Source organism: Empidonax traillii, unplaced genomic scaffold (genome assembly GCF_003031625.1).
Source record: "Empidonax traillii isolate 1590-97213 ecotype Southwest subspecies unplaced genomic scaffold, ASM303162v1 scaffold56:size2478089, whole genome shotgun sequence".
NCBI lineage: Eukaryota > Metazoa > Chordata > Aves > Passeriformes > Tyrannidae > Empidonax > Empidonax traillii.
Window position 1 is genome coordinate 796,494 of NW_020955249.1, and position 21,555 is coordinate 818,048.

The 21,555-nt window shown below is 44.2% G+C and overlaps 1 protein-coding gene across 5 annotated transcripts in view; it reads right to left on the minus strand.

Annotated features, from left to right (window-relative positions):
- RGS6 (regulator of G protein signaling 6) overlaps positions 1 to 21,555 on the minus strand; it is a 265,220-nt gene that overhangs the window by 18,019 nt on the left and 225,646 nt on the right. For 4 of the 5 annotated variants that reach the window (XM_027879655.1, XM_027879654.1, XM_027879651.1 and 1 more), the window contains one exon: positions 7,399 to 7,488. In XM_027879655.1, coding sequence (XP_027735456.1) covers positions 7,399 to 7,488 — 90 coding nt within the window. Of the gene's footprint in view, positions 1 to 4,212; positions 5,975 to 7,398; positions 7,489 to 21,555 lie in introns of those variants that run through there. The other variant, XM_027879653.1, reaches the window with a different exon arrangement.

Consider the following 21,555-nt stretch of genomic DNA (forward strand, 5'->3'; position numbering starts at 1 on the left):
GTCCATTGAGTTGTCCATCTGGCTGTTTGAGCTGGGACCTCTGATTCTGGTTAACATCTGCCAAACAGCTGATTGGAGGCTCCCATCTACTTGCTTAGAGTGAGGAAAAAAAACCCAGTAATTTTTACACTATTAAAAAGCAATGTGTGAGTGAATACAGCACTGGAAGAAAATCACCACTGGACTCATTGCCAGGGAACCTACACTCTTCTACTTACCCAAAGGATAGAAGCATATTTCCATTAAATTTGACTACATCAAAACACAAGACAGCATAGGCATGTCTTTGAAAGGTCACAAAAAGATACAAGGCAGATTTGGAACACTGATATTTTTGTATGTGGAGTACAGGACTATTCAAATGCAGAAAGACCTTCAACTGCGTGAGAAGACAACTGTATGCATCACGGCTTTATTAATGTGACCCTGAGAAAGCTGCTCACTGCAGAGCTTCATTCATTTGGCACAAGGGAGATCTAATTGTCACTAACAAGGAAGAACTAAATAATGTATTGGTATCTTTGCTAGAATATCTAAGAGAAAAAAACTGTTATGGAGAAGAGAAGAAACTCAACAATATGAAGGAAAGTCACTGCAGTCAGAGAGCTGTTGGCACTGCTCATTTCCAGGAGAGAAACTTACTTTAAGTTTGCTGGTGAGCCAGCAAAATGGGTGAGGTAAGATGGAAGTAAAACTGCTGTGAAGGACATAAGGAGCTATGTACAAGGGAAAATCACAGCAATGATTGTGCATGAGAGTGCAGTGGAAATAAGCATTGCACTGAGAGAGGCAATAGCTGATGTATCATCTGCCACAGATTCAGCTGTACTAACAACCCCCAGAACAAAGCATCAGTGCAAAAATCAGATGGAAAAGATATAAGGAAGCCAAAAGCTCAGATAAATAAGATGAGAACTTGTGTAGGTGAGTCTAGGCAAAGCCTTTTGATTCTTCTGCATGCTCATCACAGTTTTCGCAGCCCTCTGATGTCTACAAGGTTAGTCGGAAGCATCCCAGGCAGAGGTGAGGCAGATTGTCGCTGCCACATAACCCAGAGATGAGACCAAAACATAAGGCCCTTTTAAGACAAGCAATATTCTTTGTCCAGATCAAAGAGTCAAGCAACCTCCCCACTTATAACCCTTTGAGGAACTCACACCATCAGCTCTGATGTCCCAAAAGTGGTATAAGAAGTGAAAGGTAGAGGCATGTCATTTTAGCCCACATGGAGGATGGTGCCAAGGCCTCAAAGCAAGTATCAAGCAACAGAACAGACTTCCTGGCTGGCAGGAAGGCAGTGTTGTACCCCGTCCAATGGTCCCCAAAGCAGTATTTAACATGCACTAAGCCAAGGTTTAGTTGCCTCTCCTTGCATGTGATAGGAGGAGAAAGGAGAAAGAAACATCACTCTTCTGCTGAGTATTACAGTAGTGCAAATTCTCAGAGCATCACAGATTGCCTCTGTGAAGGAGCCTCAGAGGTGTCCCTGTACCCCAAAGCAGCAGAGGTGACATAGAGAGCCTGCTGTCCTGCCACCTTGGCTGACTATGCCTCAGTGAACAGGATTGAGGAGATGAGTGCCCAGCTGGATAGCCAAATTAAAGACACAATTTCATTCAGGAGAAGAAATACCTGGACAAAAGACAGAGTGTTCTGCAAGGATCCCTAGGGGAGCAAGACGCTTGGAGTATGCAGCACTGCAGAGCTGTGGGCTGGAAAATCAGTGTCTGGCCCAACTGCATTTTGAAGTGAAGGTTTGGTGTGCACTGGGGGCAAAAGAGAGTGAGTTGCTGAGTGCAAACCATGCTGTGCCCCTGCACTTGCCATCAAAATTTAGTGCCTCTGCTTTTTCTACCTGCAAGGTGATGCAGCTTCCCATCCAGCAGAAAGGCAGGATAATGGTCTCCTAAGATGATGAGCACGTTGTTGGGGTGCTGAGAGCTTGTCTGGAAGAGGGAGCCCCCCATAAGGCTGTTTGCTGCCTACCACAACCGAAGACACGTGGGGAAGCAGCCACGGGGAGCATTGACAGTGTCTCACAGAAGCACCTTGCAAAGCACAGTCTGCAGTATTTGGCATAGTGGTGGCAGGCTGGGACCAGCTGGATGCATGGAAAGCTCATCCCCATAGCATCCAGCTCTGAGTCAAAGCATGACATTTTCTAGGAAAATAAAAAGCAGCTGAGGCAGGCTGGCTGCAGAGTGATGAGCCGGTTGGAGCAGTTTTAATGTCTGTGGGTGTGGGTGCTGGCTGTATGGCTCACTGGCTCTTCCTGTCTGCTTGCCCCTGTGGCTGGCAGCTTGCTGTGGATGGAACTGCCTGCCCACATCTCTCTGCCACAGTGCAGAGGTGGGGAGGCTGCCTTGCACAGCAGATGAAGGAAATTTAAAAATAACAAAGTTAAAAAAAAAAAAAAAACAAAAAACAAAAAACCAAACAAACAAAAAAATAGACTGAGTCAGACCTATCTCAGTCTTGGGAACAGACCTGGGGTGTGGACCCTGGAGCTATGCCTGCTGCAGCACCACAGCAGCATTTGCACTAACATGCACTGTGTGTGCAAAGGGGCAAAGGCAGAGAAACACATGTGCATGTCAGGTCATGTAGTCCTCCCAGGTGCAAAAAAAGCAAACTTTGCCAGTAAATACACCAAGAGACTCTACCAGCTAACGGCAAAGGACATGTGCATTTGGATAAAATACGAAGCAACAATCCCTGCTGCAACTGAAAACCTCTCAGCCCAGGTAGATACAGAAAAATACATTTTACCACTTAGAAGCCACTCACTAATTATTGACTTTCTTCTCCAAATTTTCCTTTTTTCTAACGATTAATTATTTACCCAGTCATTCAATTTTAAGTTCCTTTGTGAAGATTCTGATGGCTCAGAGTTTAAGTAGAAAAAAATTAGGAAAACCGGCTGACACTGATTATTAAAAATAATTATGAGGAAAGTGCTCAGCATCTTTACAACATGCAAGGCAAGTTCTGCCACTGAATCAAACTGTCCATTTGTACCCTAATGGGACTGAGACAGGGCCATAATTTGCATTAGGAACCTTCCTTGACAATATAGAGCAGTCAGCACAGGGGTCTGGATAAAAGCAATGCTTCAAAAGGTGTGTGTGGAAAATGGAACCTACCCCTTATGGCATGAAGGTCCTAACCATTCCCTTGCTGACCCTTTTTGCCAGGGATCTGAAAAAGTGTAGGGAAATACATACAAAAACTTGGTCTTCTGAACTTCAGGTCTGCAAAAATCTCTCCCTCCCTCCTTCACTCCCTCCCCAGGTTTATTTTGTTGGCTATCAAATCCTTTTTTTTTGTATATGAGACTTTGGGGTGTGGAGTGGGGTTTATTTTGAACTTTAACTTGGTGAAAAATATGTGTTCCAGAGGGAATGGCATCAGATGAAAATAAAGGATAATTACTTCCCTGACCAAAGCCCAGGGTCCTTGGCTTCTCAGGCAGTCATGTCTACCTGTCCAAAGTGAGAAAGCAAAGGCTCTACCAAGTGTGACCAGAACAGTATTTTGCATATATTTTGTGTCCATTTGAACAGGACCATGGTGAATTCACACTTCTCTGAACCAGCTGGAGAGGAAAACAATGCTCTAAACCAAGCAAATACCAACCTGCTCTTCCTTCAGTGTGGCAGGGCTTACTCCCGTGGCTTTGCAGCCTGGCTGCAGTGCAGCCATGGGTGCCTTTCCAGCATGCTCCCCTGCCTGAAGGCAGGGCTGGATGGCAGGAAGTCTCCCCATGTCAGGACTGTGACAGTTCAGCTGCCGCTTCAGCTAATGCAGAGATGACCACCAATGTCATTGTTTCACCTTTATGGTGAGTAATGGAAAGTGCCTCAAGGTCTTTTCTGTTTCTTTCTCTCCTTTCTCCACAAAAATAACTAGCAGAGCTTGTGTCTGGCTGCTCCTTCACCATTAACAAAAGTTCCTGTGCATAACTGATCTACACTTCTCTTTCCCCAGGGAATAAAACCTTGCTCTGCATCCAAGTCACCCTGCCTAAATGCCTCCTTGCCTTGAGTGAGGAGATTTGTCACAGCACTTGTCCTGATGGGTGGCTCACTGCTCTCTAAGGACATCCAGCCCCCATTTTGGCTGCTGTGGAGAAGGGCTGGAGGGCAGCGCAGTGGTGATTACCTGCTGTACAGTGCCCTGCAGTAACTTGCATATCAGCAGAAATAGCAGCAGGTTGACACTTGACTTTGCACAGCACAAGTGGGGCATGTTTTGTAGATACACAAATAAAATGCAATAAGTTGGCCGCGGTTCTCAGCACCATCCAGACTTTCACTGCTAAACCAGATGCTTTCAGCAGCCCCATGATTTCTACCTGCTGCAGAGAGGGGGATGGGCACGAATGCACAGAACTCAAATTGGGCTGGGCATATGGCCATTCCTCCTGAGGACAGGGCTCCACCCTCATCCCTCCTCTTCTCCAGCCTGGCAGGGAAGAGGACTTCTGTTGGAGGCAGAAAGCTACACCCAGCTTTCCCTCTCTGCAGCTCACTGCTTCCAATCACACCCTTGCTGGAGGCCAAGCTCATATTCCCCGCTGAGCACCATGAATCTGCAGGACTGAGGCCAATAATACTGCGGTTATTTGCAATAATGACACTAGGAAGAATGAAGAAAGAAAAAATCTTAAATGGATTAACCAAGTATGTATGCCTGGTCTGCATACAGCCTATGTCTGCTGTCTTGCATCCGTTAGTGGTGTGAACAGTATGTTCCCCTCATAATTCTGTCATTGTACCTCAATCCTGACCCATAATGTCTTCTCCCTTCTTCCTCTCCATTACTATACTCCCAGAGCAGGGAGGGGTAGCTCCACATCTGTGGTTATTGTATGGTGTGGAAGAAAATAACTCTTCAAACTTACAGTATCTTACAAATATCAAAAATGTCAAGCATGTTTGGAATCACTAATCAAGCTTTGGCTTCCAGCTAAGCAGGGCACTATTATTATTGCCATTTGACAAAGAGGAGAATATGAGGGAGGCAAAAGGTTGAACCTTTTTTTCGCCAAGCTCACACAAGAAATTAGGTGGGGGAATCAGGGAAAGCACATGGATTTTTATGGCTCCCAGTCCTGTGCTCTAGCCACACAGTCAATGTTTCTGCCCTCTCAGTTGCCACAACCCAGTGCCAAAGGGCAAAAGATCACAAATAACATAAACTTACTTATCCACAAAATATTCACCTGTGAAGCTGAAGCCACAATTTATTTGCTTAATGCAAACAACTCTTTTATCCCATGTCCATCATGCTGTGCTTCTGACAGAATGTATTTTCAGTAATGGAAGTAAGGCTATGTCATACAGTGTGGTATACAGGCAATGTGAGGATAATGTCTTTGGGGAAAGACATGCCTCAGAGAGATGTACTCATCAAGACTTGAATGAATTTCTATTCACATCAGTGAATCCAGGACTTTGTTTGCAGGTTCTAAACCAAATCCTCCAGCCCCACTGGCTCTGATATGCCACTGCGTTTCTCTTTTCCTTCCCTCTGCTTTCCAGCTTTTTAGAGGAATTTTAAAAGGATGCCTCTCAAAGCTGCACCAAAGGTCCTCAAGATAGGACTGTGTAGCTCAGTGCACATAAACTTGTTCTTTCTGTCAGCATTTCGGTACCTACACTCCTTCCAAAACATTCACTTGTCCAATATAATGCAATGTGGTTGCATAGAGCTTTACAGACTCCAGAGGAACACCAACTCCCCTCCCACATCATGTGAAGCTGGTGAACAGCACATCTGCACAGATCTACTCTTGCCTTTTTTGTGCTTTGATATATTTACTCGTGCACCCACAGCTCTTTCTAAAAGGAACTTGATTCTTGCTTTCATGGCTGCGTTAACATGACACCAAAACCTGCTCCTCCGGCAGTTTGCGGGGAAATGAGGATGTCACGGTGACACATCCAGGGCTTGATCTGACAGCAAACAAGGACTGCAAAAAAATAAACCTCCAGTTTGAATGGGTTTGGCTGGGAGGAGAAAACTCTCCTGGCTTTCAAGCACATGAACCCTCATGTGTTCAGTAGAGACTTGGGGGTGAGGGGAGCCAAAAACTGGTAGGGGTAGGAAGACAGCAGAGATTTTTATGCTTTATATCATCAGAAGACTTTGCCTTACACTTCCTTCTGTCCCCACAGCCTCTGAACTCTAAGTAAGGTCTAACCTGCACTGGCTTATGCTGTCACAGACCAGACATTTTGAAACAGAAGGCTGACTGCCACCCTCCACTACCTTCCCTAACCACCTGCCAGTAGTTTTGGCACAGCAGACAGAGAGACTTGTCTCCTTTTGTCACCATATGCATGCTTTTAGGGCACACAATGACAACAGGACAAAAATACCACTGGGATTTCATTGTATTGTGTCAATGCAATGTAATTTGGCAGCACAGAGAGAATGCAGCAGAAAAACAGCAGGGAAGATGGTGATGGGAAACCACACAGTCAGGCTGCAGGAGTCAGGAGTCAGTTTTCATAGGGTCCTGGAGGCCAAACATAAGTGGGACACATACACGTGTACATGGCATGCACATGCACAAAGACAGACACACAGACCTATGGGAATTATTCAGGAGGTGGGGGAAGCATTTGAGCAGAGCCACAAATGCTGAGATCAGTAGCTTATCTCCCAGACCTCTTAGAAAGAAGGGGCACAGGGACAGGAGTTGTTGTAACTCTGTGTAACCACTCCTTTGCTGGCCTAATCTGGGGGCTCCTGACAGAATCACGGTGCTGGCAGAGCTCATGCAGATGCTAAAAGGTTAAGAAGATCTCAAACCGAGATCTCCTGTGAGACAATGGGGCTGGAATTCTTGATTACTACATGCATTGTAATTATTTCCTGTCTTGGAGGAAAATGAAACATCTCTGGGGAGGCAAAAGCAAGGGAAAGGGAGGAGTATGGAAATCACTGAAGGAGAATTTATAGGTAAGGCATCCAAAGGAAATATTACATGGTGAGGCTAGGCAGGTGAAAACCTTAATGGGTGAATTTTGCACCAGTAATGAATAGATTGATGGGTTCTGCTTCTCATACCACACACCATCTTTTCCATGAGAAAGAGGTAATACAATTTTAATTGCCTACATGGAGTTTGGGAGACAACTGTGCAAGATAAACACCTTTCAATATCATTTTTACCTTGGGTCTCCATATTTTCCCCAAAACTCATGTTGAGGCTGTGCACACGGATGCCATACCTGTGCCCCCAGTGAAGAAGACAAAAGTGCTCATTCCCTTCTTAAAGGAAAAAAAAAAGAAAAAGGAAACAGTATTTTCATTTTCACATTAGCAGCAAGCAGCAGGTGAGAATCAAGAGGTGCTAAGAGATGCAAGCATGTCCTTTCCAACAGATACCTTCTTCTTTGCCAGCAGTAAGTCCTGGTAAGCATTGGAACGGAGGAAGCGTGCATAGCTATCACTCTTCATCAGCTTGTAAATGTGCTCCTGTGGGACGGGAGGAAATGAGAGACAGAGAATTCTTATCAAACCTCATTTAGACATCACAGGGATTTAAAACAGAGCAAATTAGAAGGAAGAGAGACTGATCAAAGTTCTAAGTAAGGCTGCTATTATTGATTATCTGTGCTGTGGTAGTGTGCAGGAGGTCCATCCTGGGGCAGGATCCTGCTGTGCCTGGGGCTGTATAAACACAAAACAAAGAGATGGCCCTCACCCCAAAGACTGGCACACATTATTTGATAATCAGTGTTATTCTGCAAACACTGCAACTCTCTGAAGTCTCCAGATTATAAGCAGGTGCCTAGCCTGTCTGAAGCTACTTGGATCCCTCTAGAAGGAAGAAATAACCACCAGAAATTGTCCCATAGATTAGGTTTCATTTTACCACTCATAGATATTTGGACTGTTGCCCAGCATTCCCCACCTGTTCATGGAAGGGAACTGGTACTTGGACACATTTCATCTCCACTTAAGACATTCATTTAAGAAAGCAAATATCCTGAAAAAGCCCATATCTCTGGTGACTATGCAGGGAGGTTACATGAGTAGCTCAGCTCTGGATGGATACATCTTACATCAGACAAGTCTCTCTTTTGGGTTCTTTGTTCTCCTAGCAAGTCTAACTAATGTTACAAGTTTGCTCTGAGAGAATCTTCAAACTTACATAGTGTTTCATTGCAGCAGAACTTAACACATACCCTTTTCTAATTTCCTTCCTTAGTTTTACTTTCCTGCTGAGAATCCCATAACACAGTGAGCTCTTCTGCTACTTATCCCTAGATTTGTAATAGATATTATCCCAAACATGAAGAAAATAAAATCAAAACACTTTGACCAAATAATGACTGAGAACACACAAAAGGAACTGAAGAGAAAAACAGGCACCCTGGGCATTTCTCTTAAACTTTGCCCAAGGAAGCACTTTTACAGAGCTAATGAGCAGTTTTAACTATACTGATTTATGCAACATGAAATATTGTCTCCTATCCTAAAGCCACTGTACATGAAACTTCAGAACAACCAAACAGACACAAGTTGCACAGCTTATTTCAGTGTGTTAACAAGCCAAGCAGAATTCCCTTATCTTCACCAACACAGGTAATTAGTGATGACCTGTCTATACACAGAAGAACTGCTTAATTCAGCTTTCTTACACTATTCGATGTAGTCCTAAGAGGGACATAACTGCCACTGGTTTTCCTACGACACAGCATAAATGTATCCTTTGAGCTACAACCTGGTGTGAAACAATTTTTACTGGTTAATTTTCATACTTGCTTTTAGTCTTGACAGATCCTCATTTGTGCAGCACCGTCTAACTGAAGGACAGCACAAGCTTTTGCAATAGAAACACTCACATAAAGCCATTTAGCAAATGTCACCCTTCTTGCTTCAGAAAAAAAACACTTGGGAGGGCACAGTTTCATACTCCTCACATTCAGCATTACCATGAGATTTCACATCCAGCTGTGGGACATTTTTTCTATTTATTCAGGATACAATGAGTCAAATATGCCCTAAGACAAGAGAAGGGAAAATAATACACTCGTGGATATGGTCGTCAAAAGGTTTATATTTCTCTGGTGTGAATAAGGATTCTTAACAACAGTTCTCTCCTAAATACTTCAACTAGCAGAAACCCAGGACTCAGCTGATTTAAACCCAACCATACTGCAACCAGTTCACCTGTACTGTTATTTCTTAAGGTTTCCAAGGAGAATCCATGTCCTCCTAATGAGTTCTTTATAATTACTTGGGGAAAAGCCTCCATCTAACTATGTGATTTTCCAGGACCTCAAGGAGACTGATGAGTAAATGGGGTAGCCCACCAACAGTAAAGGGCCTGAGAGGTCTCCAGAGCCTTCTTCCTCTTAGTGGTCCTCACTTCAGCAGCCAGTATATACAGGGGTGTGCTGAGGTGGGCAGGAAGGTGCTGTGGGGTTGAGGTGCTGCAGGGCTGGTGGGTGACAGGGGTATTTCTACTTCATCTTTTGCTCAACGTGATATTTTTACTGTCTTTGGACTCCAAATGGTTTCTTTCCCTGTGGTCAGACAACTGGATCTGCTCTGAAACACAATGGCAACATTTTTTGAAAATAACATACAGCTTTCATTGCCACACAGACAGGAGGCAAAGGAGAACACACCAGGCTGGCCTTACAACCTGCCTTCATGCCAGCAACAACTATCATTCTTGCTCATGTCAAGATGACTTCATGTATTTGACCTTAAAACAGTATAAACTCAATATCTGGTAGTGGGAAGGGGAAAAAATTGCTTCAATCCTGAGATGAAATAAACCACAGGGTGACTTCTTAACTGAAGTCCTTCCCTGAAATAGGACTATTGCACTGCCACAGCCCCACTGCCACTGCAGTTGGCTAATTGGTTTGAAGCATTTTCTCTGCTTTTCATAGCTTGGAATCACTGAGCAGCAATACCAGTACCTTTCAGCTGTTCACTAACGATAAAATCAAACAGGGGACAACTATTCCTAGGTTTTGAATGCTAATGAAGAAAGAAGGGCATAGGAAAAAAAAGAATATGCATACCTTCAGAAGCAAACGTTACTGCCTAATTGTAAGAATTCAAAGGGTTTGCTTTGAAGATGATCTGGACTGGAGGCATGAATGATACACAACACTGCATTTCTGAAGCATCTACTGGAAGTCTGAGCCAGTTGCTCAGGTCAGCAAAGACTGCCTTCCAATTTGCAACAGTACAGGACAGCTCACATTGCTGCAGCCAAAATCCCCACTGAGACTGCACCATGAAGATTCCTGCTAAAATTGTGACTGCAGTGTGTGTTCAGCCTACTTACACAATAAATCTAGCTGCAGGATGGGAAATGCCAGTGGCTGTGACATTTGTTTTAATATTTAGCCTACTCTATTCTTTGCCACCAAGCTATTTTCTGTTATACTTTCTAGAATCTGCAACTTTCTAGGGAGAACCTACAACTAGGGTTTAGCAGCTCCTCATTTTATACATACATTGAAAGCTACTGGAGGTCTAGCAACTGGCCGTATTCTGTGGAAGTCTGAGCAACGGCCATATCAATAGAGGTGCAGGCTTGGATATAGTTGCTCTGTGCAACTTGTACAAATTGGCTCGTCCTTCTCTGTTACGGATTTTTAGCTCACTTTGGATCATTGCAACCCACTGGTCTCTCATTTTTTATTTTACTGAGGAGCTGCTTTTGTTCCACCTCTTCATCACATGATGGAAAGGAAGGACACCCTCATTAAAGACTGAAATTTCCCAGTGCAGCCAACAACTCTAGTGATGCACTTTATACACATGCATGATCTCCCTGACATACCTGACATTGCTGGCAAGAAATCTGACCCTTTCCATCCTTATGCTGAGATAACTTTCTATTTTGTAACATTTTTTACACGGTAATGAGCTCACTATTGCTGGTTCCCTGAATACACAAAGTAAATGCACTACTTGTATAATTTTTAAAAATGCAGTTGCACCTCTGGACATTACATGCACTGCAAGCAGTATGGCCAGAATTACCACTGCATTACTTCTTTACAAGTGCTGTAGAAGTTCCTCTGCCCCATCTGCACACGAGCAGGAGAAACACTTCATCTAGGCAGTGTAGCCTCTCCCAGCGTTGCTGGATACCACTTCCCAGATAGGGCTCGGACTTGAAGTTCCCTGCTCTAGCCTTGAGACAGCAATCCTTTAGGGAGTCATGTTGCAAAACCAAGGATTTAAAACAAATCATTTAAGAAAATTGCCCAAGTGATCTATTAAACCATTAAGCTACCAAGGTAGCTTATAAAGTCAGATAAAAAGCAGAAAAAAATAACTCTGTCAAGATTTAGCCAGGAGTTGACAGGCATCACGTGTCCCACTGGTCTCCCCTGCAGCATTGCCAGCTATTTCTGAGCAGCAAGCTGCCATCTCAGGCCACTGCAGTGGCAGCTGCACGTGGAGACAGGGACTGACTTGACATGTGAGAGCGAGCCCTGGTGAGCTGGCTTCCTGAGCTGACCGGTCACTCAGTCCCTCACCCAACGTGCTGTTGATGAGTGCTGGCTGTACTGATGTTCTCCTGTGACAATAAGATGTACATTTGGAAATGTCAGTCTAACATGGAGGGTGACACAAGAACTTGCTTTTGTAAGTACAGTGGATTTCATCTCCAGGAAGCAAACACTTGCCTTAAGAGATTCCTGCAAGCAGTGCAAGTTTGTTGTCAAACTTCCCCATGACTGTTGTTTCCAGTTCCTGAACCAAGTCGACAGAGGCGATGGGATCTGCTTGCATCTTGTCTTGAAAAAAAGGCAGACCCCTTTTGTGTTTTATGCACCTTAATCACATCTCCTACATGGCGGGAAGAAATATGCAGTAGTGCTGTGGGATGTCCAGCTCCACTGAGCATATTCTCTATAACTAGTCTTCTATCATGAGTTACCCTTCAGACAGCATAACCATTCCATAACCATTCCATTTGCCATCACCATTGCATGATATAAAGGAGAACAAACAGTACCTTTTAAAGGGGAAAATGTTGACCCTTCTAGAAAACAAAGGAACCAACCAGGCAAATCACAAAAAAAATTAGTTTCTACACTTATGTGAAACCAAGAGGAATCCCACTCCTTACTGCTGACAGCTTAAGTGCAGGGAAATAAACCCTGATGAGGTTCAGCATCTCTTGACTATTTTCCTTCCACAAGCACTACCTTTGGAAAGAGATGAAGGACAAGCTTTGTAAATTTTCCCTGATAAGAGGGGAAAGGGGAAGGAAAAAATAAAGAAAGTTTGCAATCCAGACGGGAATGTGGGAGGTGGTTGAGATAGCAGAAACTGTCTCCAAGCTGCACCTCCTTCAAATCAATGTGCTGCTATGTGATCTCAGGTCTCTCTTCCCCCTCACAGTCAAAGCACAATAACCTTGGGGAGGGCACTGCTGCCAGATAAGCAAGACCTTGGGAACACTCAAGAAAAATGGGGGATAAAAACTGAATAATAAAAAACCGCCAAACATCTGACTTGCCCAAAGGGTCTGGTATATCCCAGGAATCATGTTCTCTCTTAAGAATGTTTCTTTTTAGCAGAAAATCTTGGTTTTTCCCTCTGAGTTGTGTATATGAGACAAGAGGAGAATTAGTGGTTAAACACCCATTCCTAATCTCACCTGTATCCTACCCACAATGACATTTTGTGACAGGCTTGGGACATTTGGAAGTTGTGAAAGCCAAGCACAATTTTCTCTTGAACTCTGAATACCAGCTAGATTCTAGAAAGCCCTTAAATTTGAACTTGCTGATATAAATTTTCCCCTGTTTGTGCTGAAACACAGCTGCAAGCTTTAGATGATGAGGGGGGAATAAGAGGAAATGGCAATTTCTTTGCTCACTTCAAGCACAGGTTTCCCATTTAGCACATTTATGTAACAGATTATCTGGAGTGCCATCATACAGCATGTATAGGACAACCAAAGGATCAGGGCCAGCCAGCACGGGTATAGAAAAAGCAGATCCTTCCTGACCAAGCTGATTTGCTTTTATGACCAGGTGACCCTCCTAAAGGATGAGGGAAAAGCTTCAGTAAAGCCTTCAGTGCTGTCTCCCACAGCATTCTCCTAGAGAAGCTGGCAGCACATAGCTTGGAGAGGTGCATTCTTTCTGGGTTAAAAACTGGCTGGATGGCTGGGCCCAGAGTGGTGGTGAATGGGGTTACATCCAGTTGGTGACCAGTCACTAGTGGTGTCAGCCAGGGCTCAATACTGGGGCTAACCCTGTTAAATGTCTTTATAGATGATCTAGATGACGGGATTGAGTGCACCCTCAGCCAGTTCACAGATGACACCAGATTGGGTGGGAGTAGGAAGGCTCTGCAGAGGGATTTGGACAGGCTGGATAGATGAGTCAAGGCTGATTGAATAAGGTGCAGTAAGGCATAGTGCAAAGTCATGCGCTTCAGTCACATGTGCTACAGGCTTGGGGAAGAGTGGTTGGAAAAAGACCTGTGGGTGCTGGTGGACAGCCAGCTGAACACAAGCCAGCAGTGTGCCCAGGTGGCCAAGAAGACCAATGGTATCCTGGCCTGTATCAGAAATAGTGTGGTCAGCAGGACCAGGGAAGAGATTGTCCCTTTGTACTTGACAGTGGTGAGGTTGCATCTTGAGTTGTGCCAGTTTTGAGCCCCTCGCTACAACAGAGACATTGAGGTGCCGGAATGTGTCCAGAGAAGGGCAACAAAACTGGTGAAGGGTAGAGAGAGAAAGTCATATGAGAAGAGGCTGAGTGAGCTGGGATTGTTCAAGCTGGAGAAAAGGAGGTTCAGGGGAGACCCTATCACTCTCTACAACTACCTGAAAGCAGGCTGCAGCAAGATGTGGACTGGCCTCTTCTCCCAGGAAACCAATGACAGGACAAGAGGAAACAGCCTCAATCTGCACCAAGGGATGTTCAGATTGGACATTAGGAAGAATTTTTTCTCTGAAAGGGTGGTTAAGCATTGGAATGGGCTACTCAGAGAGATGGTGGAGTCACTATCCTTGGAAATATTCAAGAAATGAATGGATGTGGCACTTAGTGCTATGATTTAGTTGTCATGGTGGTTACCGGTCAAAGGATGGACTCGATCACCTTGGAGGTATTTTCCAACTTTAATGATATCACGATTCTATTCTATGATTTTTAGCTCATTCTTGGGGGGTTTAAACTAAGGTTAGATAGCTGTTGAGATTCACTTGAGCTCCAAGGGTCGCCTTTGCCCTTTGCAAACTGGTCATAAACCTTCTTGCTGTAGCTATCCCACTAAAATCTTTTGGATTGTTTTGGAGCACTCCTTCACCGCGTCATCAACAACTGGTATTAACTAGTAAGAGCTGATTTGGAGACTCCTTTGTATTGCAAGCATGCATGCACCAGGAGCCACCCCTCTGGCCAACTGCAAGGGAGATTTGCAGCATATCAGACAAATCCATTAGAAGAAAAGCCCACAAGCAATGTAAAGCAGTAGATTAAACAACTAAATAAATAACAGCATACTGCAATGAATGTTAATGTTTGTTGTACCTGTATACTGGGCACTGGGGAGGAATTTACTCCATGAGAGACGGGTGCCTGAGTAAAGGCCTTGTGTTCTTTGATGGAAGGATGGCAACAGATGCCAGCTGAGAACCTGCCTGGGGTTGACTTTTGAAAGAGCTGTCTCTACAGCACAAAGAGAATGTGGGGAAGGAGAAAACAGAGAGAAGCTTTTCTGAGCACACAGTGTGTGACTGCTGCACCTTCCAATTAGACTTGGCAGCAGCCTAGTGCCTGTCTGTCGGCTCCTCCACTCTGCACAGACATCTGTGGCAGAGGAGCTGAGGTTAACCCATGCCAGCACATGCGCACACTACAGTCAGCAACAGCTACTATCCAAGGAATGTTGGAGACATGTCCTGTTCACTCTGTTGTACTGTTCCTAGCTCATCCTCCGGAATCCTGTCTGACCAGCAGGACCCCCTACCACACCACCACCAGGATCTTCCAAAAAGACAAAGAAAGGAAAGGAGACCTACTCCTCTTTAGCAGTTACTTGTGCCACAACTGAATGCAACATTTTTTAGGAGCAATTATGATCAACTGCATTTAGCCTAACTGATGACCCTAAAATGTACTTTAGAGAAAGCAGGAAAAATTGCTGCACCAGCTCTGGAAGCCAAAGTAGTTGATAGCAGGCTCAGCTGAAATGAGGCAAGTGAAGAAGTGCAGAAGAGACCTTCATATTTGCCCTGAATTTGATGAGAAAACACCGGGGGTGGGGGGAGGAGACAGGGAAACACATTTGTTTTATTCCAATTCCCCTTAATGTCTCCAAATACCCACTTAGAATACTTCTGGATCTGCTTATTCTGGTTCCTGCATTTAGGATTTCACTCCTCTCAAAAATACCGTACTGCCTGTTTTGAGCTGCCAGCCTGCATCAACCAGGACGAGCTCCCGTCCTGGAGCCTCTCTGGTACCCGGCAGTGCTGCCATCTAGCAGGGCCAGGGGTGACTGGGAGCTCTGAGTGCTGCGGCAGTGCAAGGCTTTCCTTAATTTCCCGTTTGGTAAAGAAATACTTCAGGCTGGTAAAAGGTACATAAGAGTCTTGGCCTAAGGATGAATTCTCTGGAAAATCTCAGCAATATTTTTTTTTATACTCCCAAGTATTTAAGGGACATGGTAATTTACACCCACAGTTTTAGCTGGTGCATTTTCTTCATACTCAACCAAGTTGCTTTTGCTATTAAAGAAAAAAAAAAGATGAATAATTATACTGTAATACAGACTAACCTCCCTGCAAAACTAAAAAGCATAAAGCCACTTTCAGGCCACAAATGAAATTATACTGGGCTGAAGGCTCAGGAACATAGTAAAAAGAACCTGAGCAAGCGGGATAACTGTAAGCAATGAGAGCTCATTTTGAGTAATACACAGAAATCCTTTGTTTAGCCCTGTAGATACATAGTTGGAAACACAGCGTAAATCTTTCATGGAAAAGCGCATTGACAAAATAACACATAAATTTAGCTATGGCTTCTCTGTAAATTGATGAGACAACTGGTTTGCTTCACATCTTCAAACACACAAATGGGAGGGCAGAACTGCCGGGGGTCCATGGCAGACGCAGTGCAGAGGGCTAGAAGCAAAGGGTTGTTGAGCGCCATGCAGTTAAGGGGTCAGCCTGGTACTGCATGAGGATTTAGTCCTAAATATAGCAAGGGCTATCCTGGGAGACAAGAGTGGGCTGCTGGGAGTCTAACACCATATGAGCAGCTTTAGGTTTTGAGAACAATGATCGTGGCTAAGAGGCTGATTCTCTCAATATGGGCCAAATCCTGGCTACTGGCAAAAAGCCCAAGTGAAAAGGTTTTGGCTGGGGGGAGGGGACAACCTCCTGTAGCATCTGGGAGACTGGCATTTTTTTCCAAACAATATAATATACAGGAGTTGCAGCAACAAAGATGGTGTTTTTCACTCCTGTGTATGCTATGGTCTCAAATCTTCGTTCGCAAAGCCTAGCCATGAATGAATGCTGTGGTACAGCTATGAGATGTAACTACTTAACCTTTTGGTCAATACCCCAACACTTGCAGGCTGTCTGCAGCCTCCTCTTTGTTTTCTCTGTAGAAAATCCTGCCAAAAAGATGAGCTGTGCCAGGGAGAGGAACAGAATTCCTCAAACAGCAGAAGGAAATTCTATTGCAGTTGGGCAGTGTATGTCCCATAGGCAATGGTGACAGAGCAGGATACAATCCTACAAAAAAAACCAGGATACAGCTTCTGAGTAAAGGTGGCTATGCTGATAGAGGGAACACCAGCCCTGCTTGGATGCCGACCTAGAGGACATGAGTTGGATATATAAACAGTTTTCCATGCCTCATCAACATCTGGGCTGTAAGATATCTGTTGCTGTATCATCTTGCCTTTAAATAGTTGAGCTTAAGCTCTTGGAGTCCAAACATGTATTGAAATCTTATAACTGCCAACGAGCTTCATCCTGACAGCCCACATTCATACCTGCTGTGGGCTGAGAAGGGAAGATGTGAAATGCATTGCTGATAAATCTTCCCAGGGATTTTTGTTTCAATTTTTAATTAGAAGTGTGAACACTTAAAGAGGTAACAACCCCTTAATAAAATTAAAGACCACAGTGTTCCTGCAACACATGGGTTTGGCAGGAAGGGACCATACCCCCATCATCCATTAGAATTGGACTCCTGGATTCCTGGCTTCTTGATTGGAAAAGGATGCACTTGCAAAGCACTTTCATTTCCTATCTGGGAGAAACAGAACAGCATCAGCAGCTTCCTGACCTTCACATGAAGAGGAAATGTTCTTGCTCTGGATATGACAGACAGTTGTTTCTTGCTTTCAAGAAGCACAATGCACACCTACTGGTACAAAAGTCCCAGAGTCTGAGTGCTGAATTCAACTTTTAAGCAAGCTAGAGACTCTCCCACATAATCCATTTGAAGTTATTTTTTGGAGGCACACTGAGGCACTGTTAATACTCATGCATGTAGTTCTAGATAGCTTGGCAGGATCAGCACCCTAAATAACAGGCAGACTATTGTCCTGTGGGAATATGCTAACTGTTTTTGTCACCCCATTCCCATGATCTTTCCTTTGGAGAGATCTGCTGCCTTCTGTCACTGTGTGTGCAAGGAGAGAGCTCGCTCGTGACTTTTTCCTGGCCCTTGTGTGTGACAGAAGGGCATCGCATAGACAGTAGTTTGATCCCTGATGCCTTGAGACAGAAAGGCTGAATGTTAGATGTTTTTCATATAACATGACTACTAAACCACAAATTAAAATGGAAGGCAAAAGATAAAAGAAGCACTTTCTGATGTGTGGTGCATAGGTACCTTTCGAAAAAAAAAAAAAAAAACACAAAAAAATCAAACCAAACCAAACCAAAACAGGAAAGTAGTAACACAGAGTATCTGCTCCTATGTAAACCCCTGCTTCAAGTCTTTTGTTTCCTGCTTTGTGCAGAATCAGACACACCACATAAGCCATCACCTTCCTGGTTTTGCTCCAGACACCTAAATGTTCTTCTGGCTGTATTTGTGGGGCTCTTGATTTTAAATTCTGTTTGGTCGTAGGTTGTTTTGTGAAATCCACAAAGGAAGGAGCTTGAATTTTTGCTTTTAAGTGGAACAAATACACAACTGTGAGACTTTACCTGTTTTCTAGAGTTATCATAAACCAAAGACAATTAAAGTGCAGTGTAAGGATAGGTTTTCTCCTCCAGTCCCACAGAATCAGAGCAAAGGAGAAGAGAATAAAGGTCAAATCTTTGTGCACTCCCTAACCTCCACCGGAAGGTCCAGAATGTCAAAAGCTTCCAGGAACCCTGGGCACACCATCCATGTATAAACTAATGCAGTGCAGCAGTGCTTTCAATTCCCCATAGCTCAGGTGCCAGCAGCACCGAGCAGCACTGGCTCAGGTGGACTTGAGCCCCCCTTTGAGGAAGAGCACCTGGGTCTACCCCACAGCCCCTTGCTGGCTGCCTGCACTGCCAACCAGAGCTGCTTTGCTGTCACCCTGATTCTCCATCCTTAGTCACCACCCTTTACAGGCCTGCATGTAACTGGGGGGACTGGGGGAAACTTTAAGAAAATAGGAATAAGATTTCTTCAAGTTCTTACATGAAAGATGATGCAGACACACAATGAATATTCTCACATTTTCTCTCCATGCTGTGATTTTGCTCAAGACCTACAAAAAGAGTTCTGTATGCCCACTGGATAGGCACCAGGCACACACTACTCTATATGCTTGCCTTCACATCCTGTGCATGCTTGAAAACACAAAGTCAGGAGAAGGAAAGTCACCCCTCATTTTCCCTTCTTGGTAGAAAATGACATTCCACTTCCAAGAGATCTTTGCTTAAACCTGGAGTTTGGTTTTGAATTCATCAGAATCCTATAAAGTTCTGTCAATGCTCCCAGCTTTCTGACAAAACCAGAAAGCATGATGGCTTCTCACTGATGAATCCTGCAAGGACTTGTACCTCTATCACAGTTCAGAACAAACTGAACCAACACCTGGGACAGCTGAGAGCATGAACTGGGCCCAAATTTCAAATCTCAGACTCCTTTTAAGGAAGAAATTTTTTACAATGAAGGTAGTGAAACACCGGAACAAGTTGTCCAGAGAGGAGGTGGATGCCCCATCCCTGTAAACATTCAAAGTCAGGTTGGACTGACCAACTCCGAGCAACTTGATCTGATTGAAGATGTCTCTGCTTATTGCAATGAGTTGGACTAGATGAACTTTAAAGGTGCATTCCAACCCAAATTATTCTATGATTAATATCCAGGCCAGGTACATTTGTGGTTTAAGCTGCCTTGAGTTTGGCATTATGGTCTAAATTTGCTCTGGAATTAGCCAAGGATCTGCAAAGTACAGTTAAAATCCCTAACTGAGCCTTGATTAGAACTGAATTTCCCTGCATCATCTTCACAGAAACATTAGTTGATTAGTTCAGGTAAAGGAATGTCAATCTAAAACTGTTTTATTAATTAAAGAATAAAAATAAACAAAGAAAACAGGAAAGCAATTCCAAAGACACCTTACCTTACTCTAGTATACCTGGCTCTGAAGCCTACCAATAAACACAAACAAAATGACCCAAAAAAGGTTACTATGAGGAGACACAATGCATTCTTGTGATACTAGCTCCCAATGCCAAGGGACTGAGGAAAGAATTAATGACTTTCTGAAGGTAGAAAGACATTTAAGGGGAGGCATGGAGATGCTTGATGAGGGTACAGGGAGAATGGTTAAAAAACTAATAACGTGTTGTACAGATAAGCCATAATTGTCACACTCACAGCTCTACATTCCCATGTTAAAGATGAATTACTTTGGCTGTCAGCAGCTTCATTAGCCAAAAGAGGCCATTCAGATGGACCAAAACCTATTTACTTTCCAGAGCTGGCGGTGCCTGCTTCATATTGCAGGGCCCCACATTGGTTGTTCAATGATGCTGATAACTCCTATGGGAGCTTACATCTTGCTAAGTACTTCACTGTTTAATTGAACTGACCTTTCCTGACGGTGCCCCTTGTATTAAAAGCTGCTTTACTCCCCAGTGAAAACAGTTTGATAATTGTAATATTTTACTCAGAGGACAGTTGTTTAAGAGCAGAAAATAATCAGCTAAATTGGTAGGCTCCCCTCTGAAGGGGCCCAGCACTAAAATGACAAAAGGTGCTGCAGATCAAGAGAGCTGGCAGAGCTGATGATCAGGACAGAGCTAGGAGCAGTGCTGTGCTGCTAGAGAATGGGGGATGCCAACAAACTGGAGAGCTGGGGGTGGTGAGCGCAGGCTGAGCCAGAACAGTACAGAGCCCAGGCGTGCTGGCACGGCTTGAGCGGGGCAGGGCATGGGCAATGTCAGATGTGGGAGACACAGCAAGAGAGACAGTTCTGTGCAAGCACAGACCTGGTGCAGGAGTGCAGCAGCAGTGAGGGACACACAGCAGGGCAAGTGTCTTAAGCTGAGATGGGAAAACGGCAAAATAAATGCTTGCTTCTGTGGTACAGGAATCCATCTTAGAGGTCTGTCTAAAACAATAAATGCATATCAAATTCAGGTTTGGATTTGGAGCCCTTTGAGGACTGAGATTTTGAAACGAGATCTTCCTAAACAGAGGAACCATTTGCTTTCAGACCATTAGTGGCCTGGGGACAAAGAGGTTTGAAGTGAGAGGAATGTTTGCCTGGAGACCCCCTTTTCTCCCTGTTGTCTTCTAGGCTGCTTGTCTTACCAGATGGTCGAGCAGCATCTGGGAGAGCTCTTTGGGGCTTTTAGCCAAGGTTGTGCAAAGAGGCACATCCATGTAGACATAGCTGGAAACACAATGTAAATCTTTCATAGAAAGGCACAATGATAAAGCACCTGATAACAGACAATTCTTTGCTTTCAACTTACTGTGATAATGTATTTGCTCACCTCAATGTGCTCTGCTACACCTTCCCCTTCCCAAGTACAGCATTTCCACAGCTTTCTATACAGAATTGGCATTTTGTGGGTCTCTCAAGTCAGGACTAGAGTGTTACATCACCTTTGCCTGTTTTTTCACTGCAGGACTAACAATTTAATTTTTTTAGTTCAGCCAACATTTTTCTTTCCTCTTAGTGTCTCAGAGTTGCAGGCATTCAAAGAATGTGCTGTTGAGTAAACTAATTTTTTTCTTGTTCTTTATTTACAAGGACATTTCAGCTGTTTTCCTCTTTGTGCTAAAGCTATACAGGACAGGACAACACTCATATTTTCCCTCCAACTATGAGTGTTTTGACTGGTTGTTTCTGATTGAGTCCCTAGAAATGTGGGATGTGTGGGAGCTCCCAGGGGCTCCTGGTGCCAGGGTGCCAAGATAAGGCAGCTGCTGCAGCTTTGTAGACAAGAGCCTCCAAGGTGGCAGGGGTGACCTGGGGGAGACACCAAGACAGTACCTGGGAGATTCAGAGTGTGCTGGAGTGACCTACACTGGGTTCCGTGAAGTGGATGTGCAAACAAAAATGTCCCCTCTC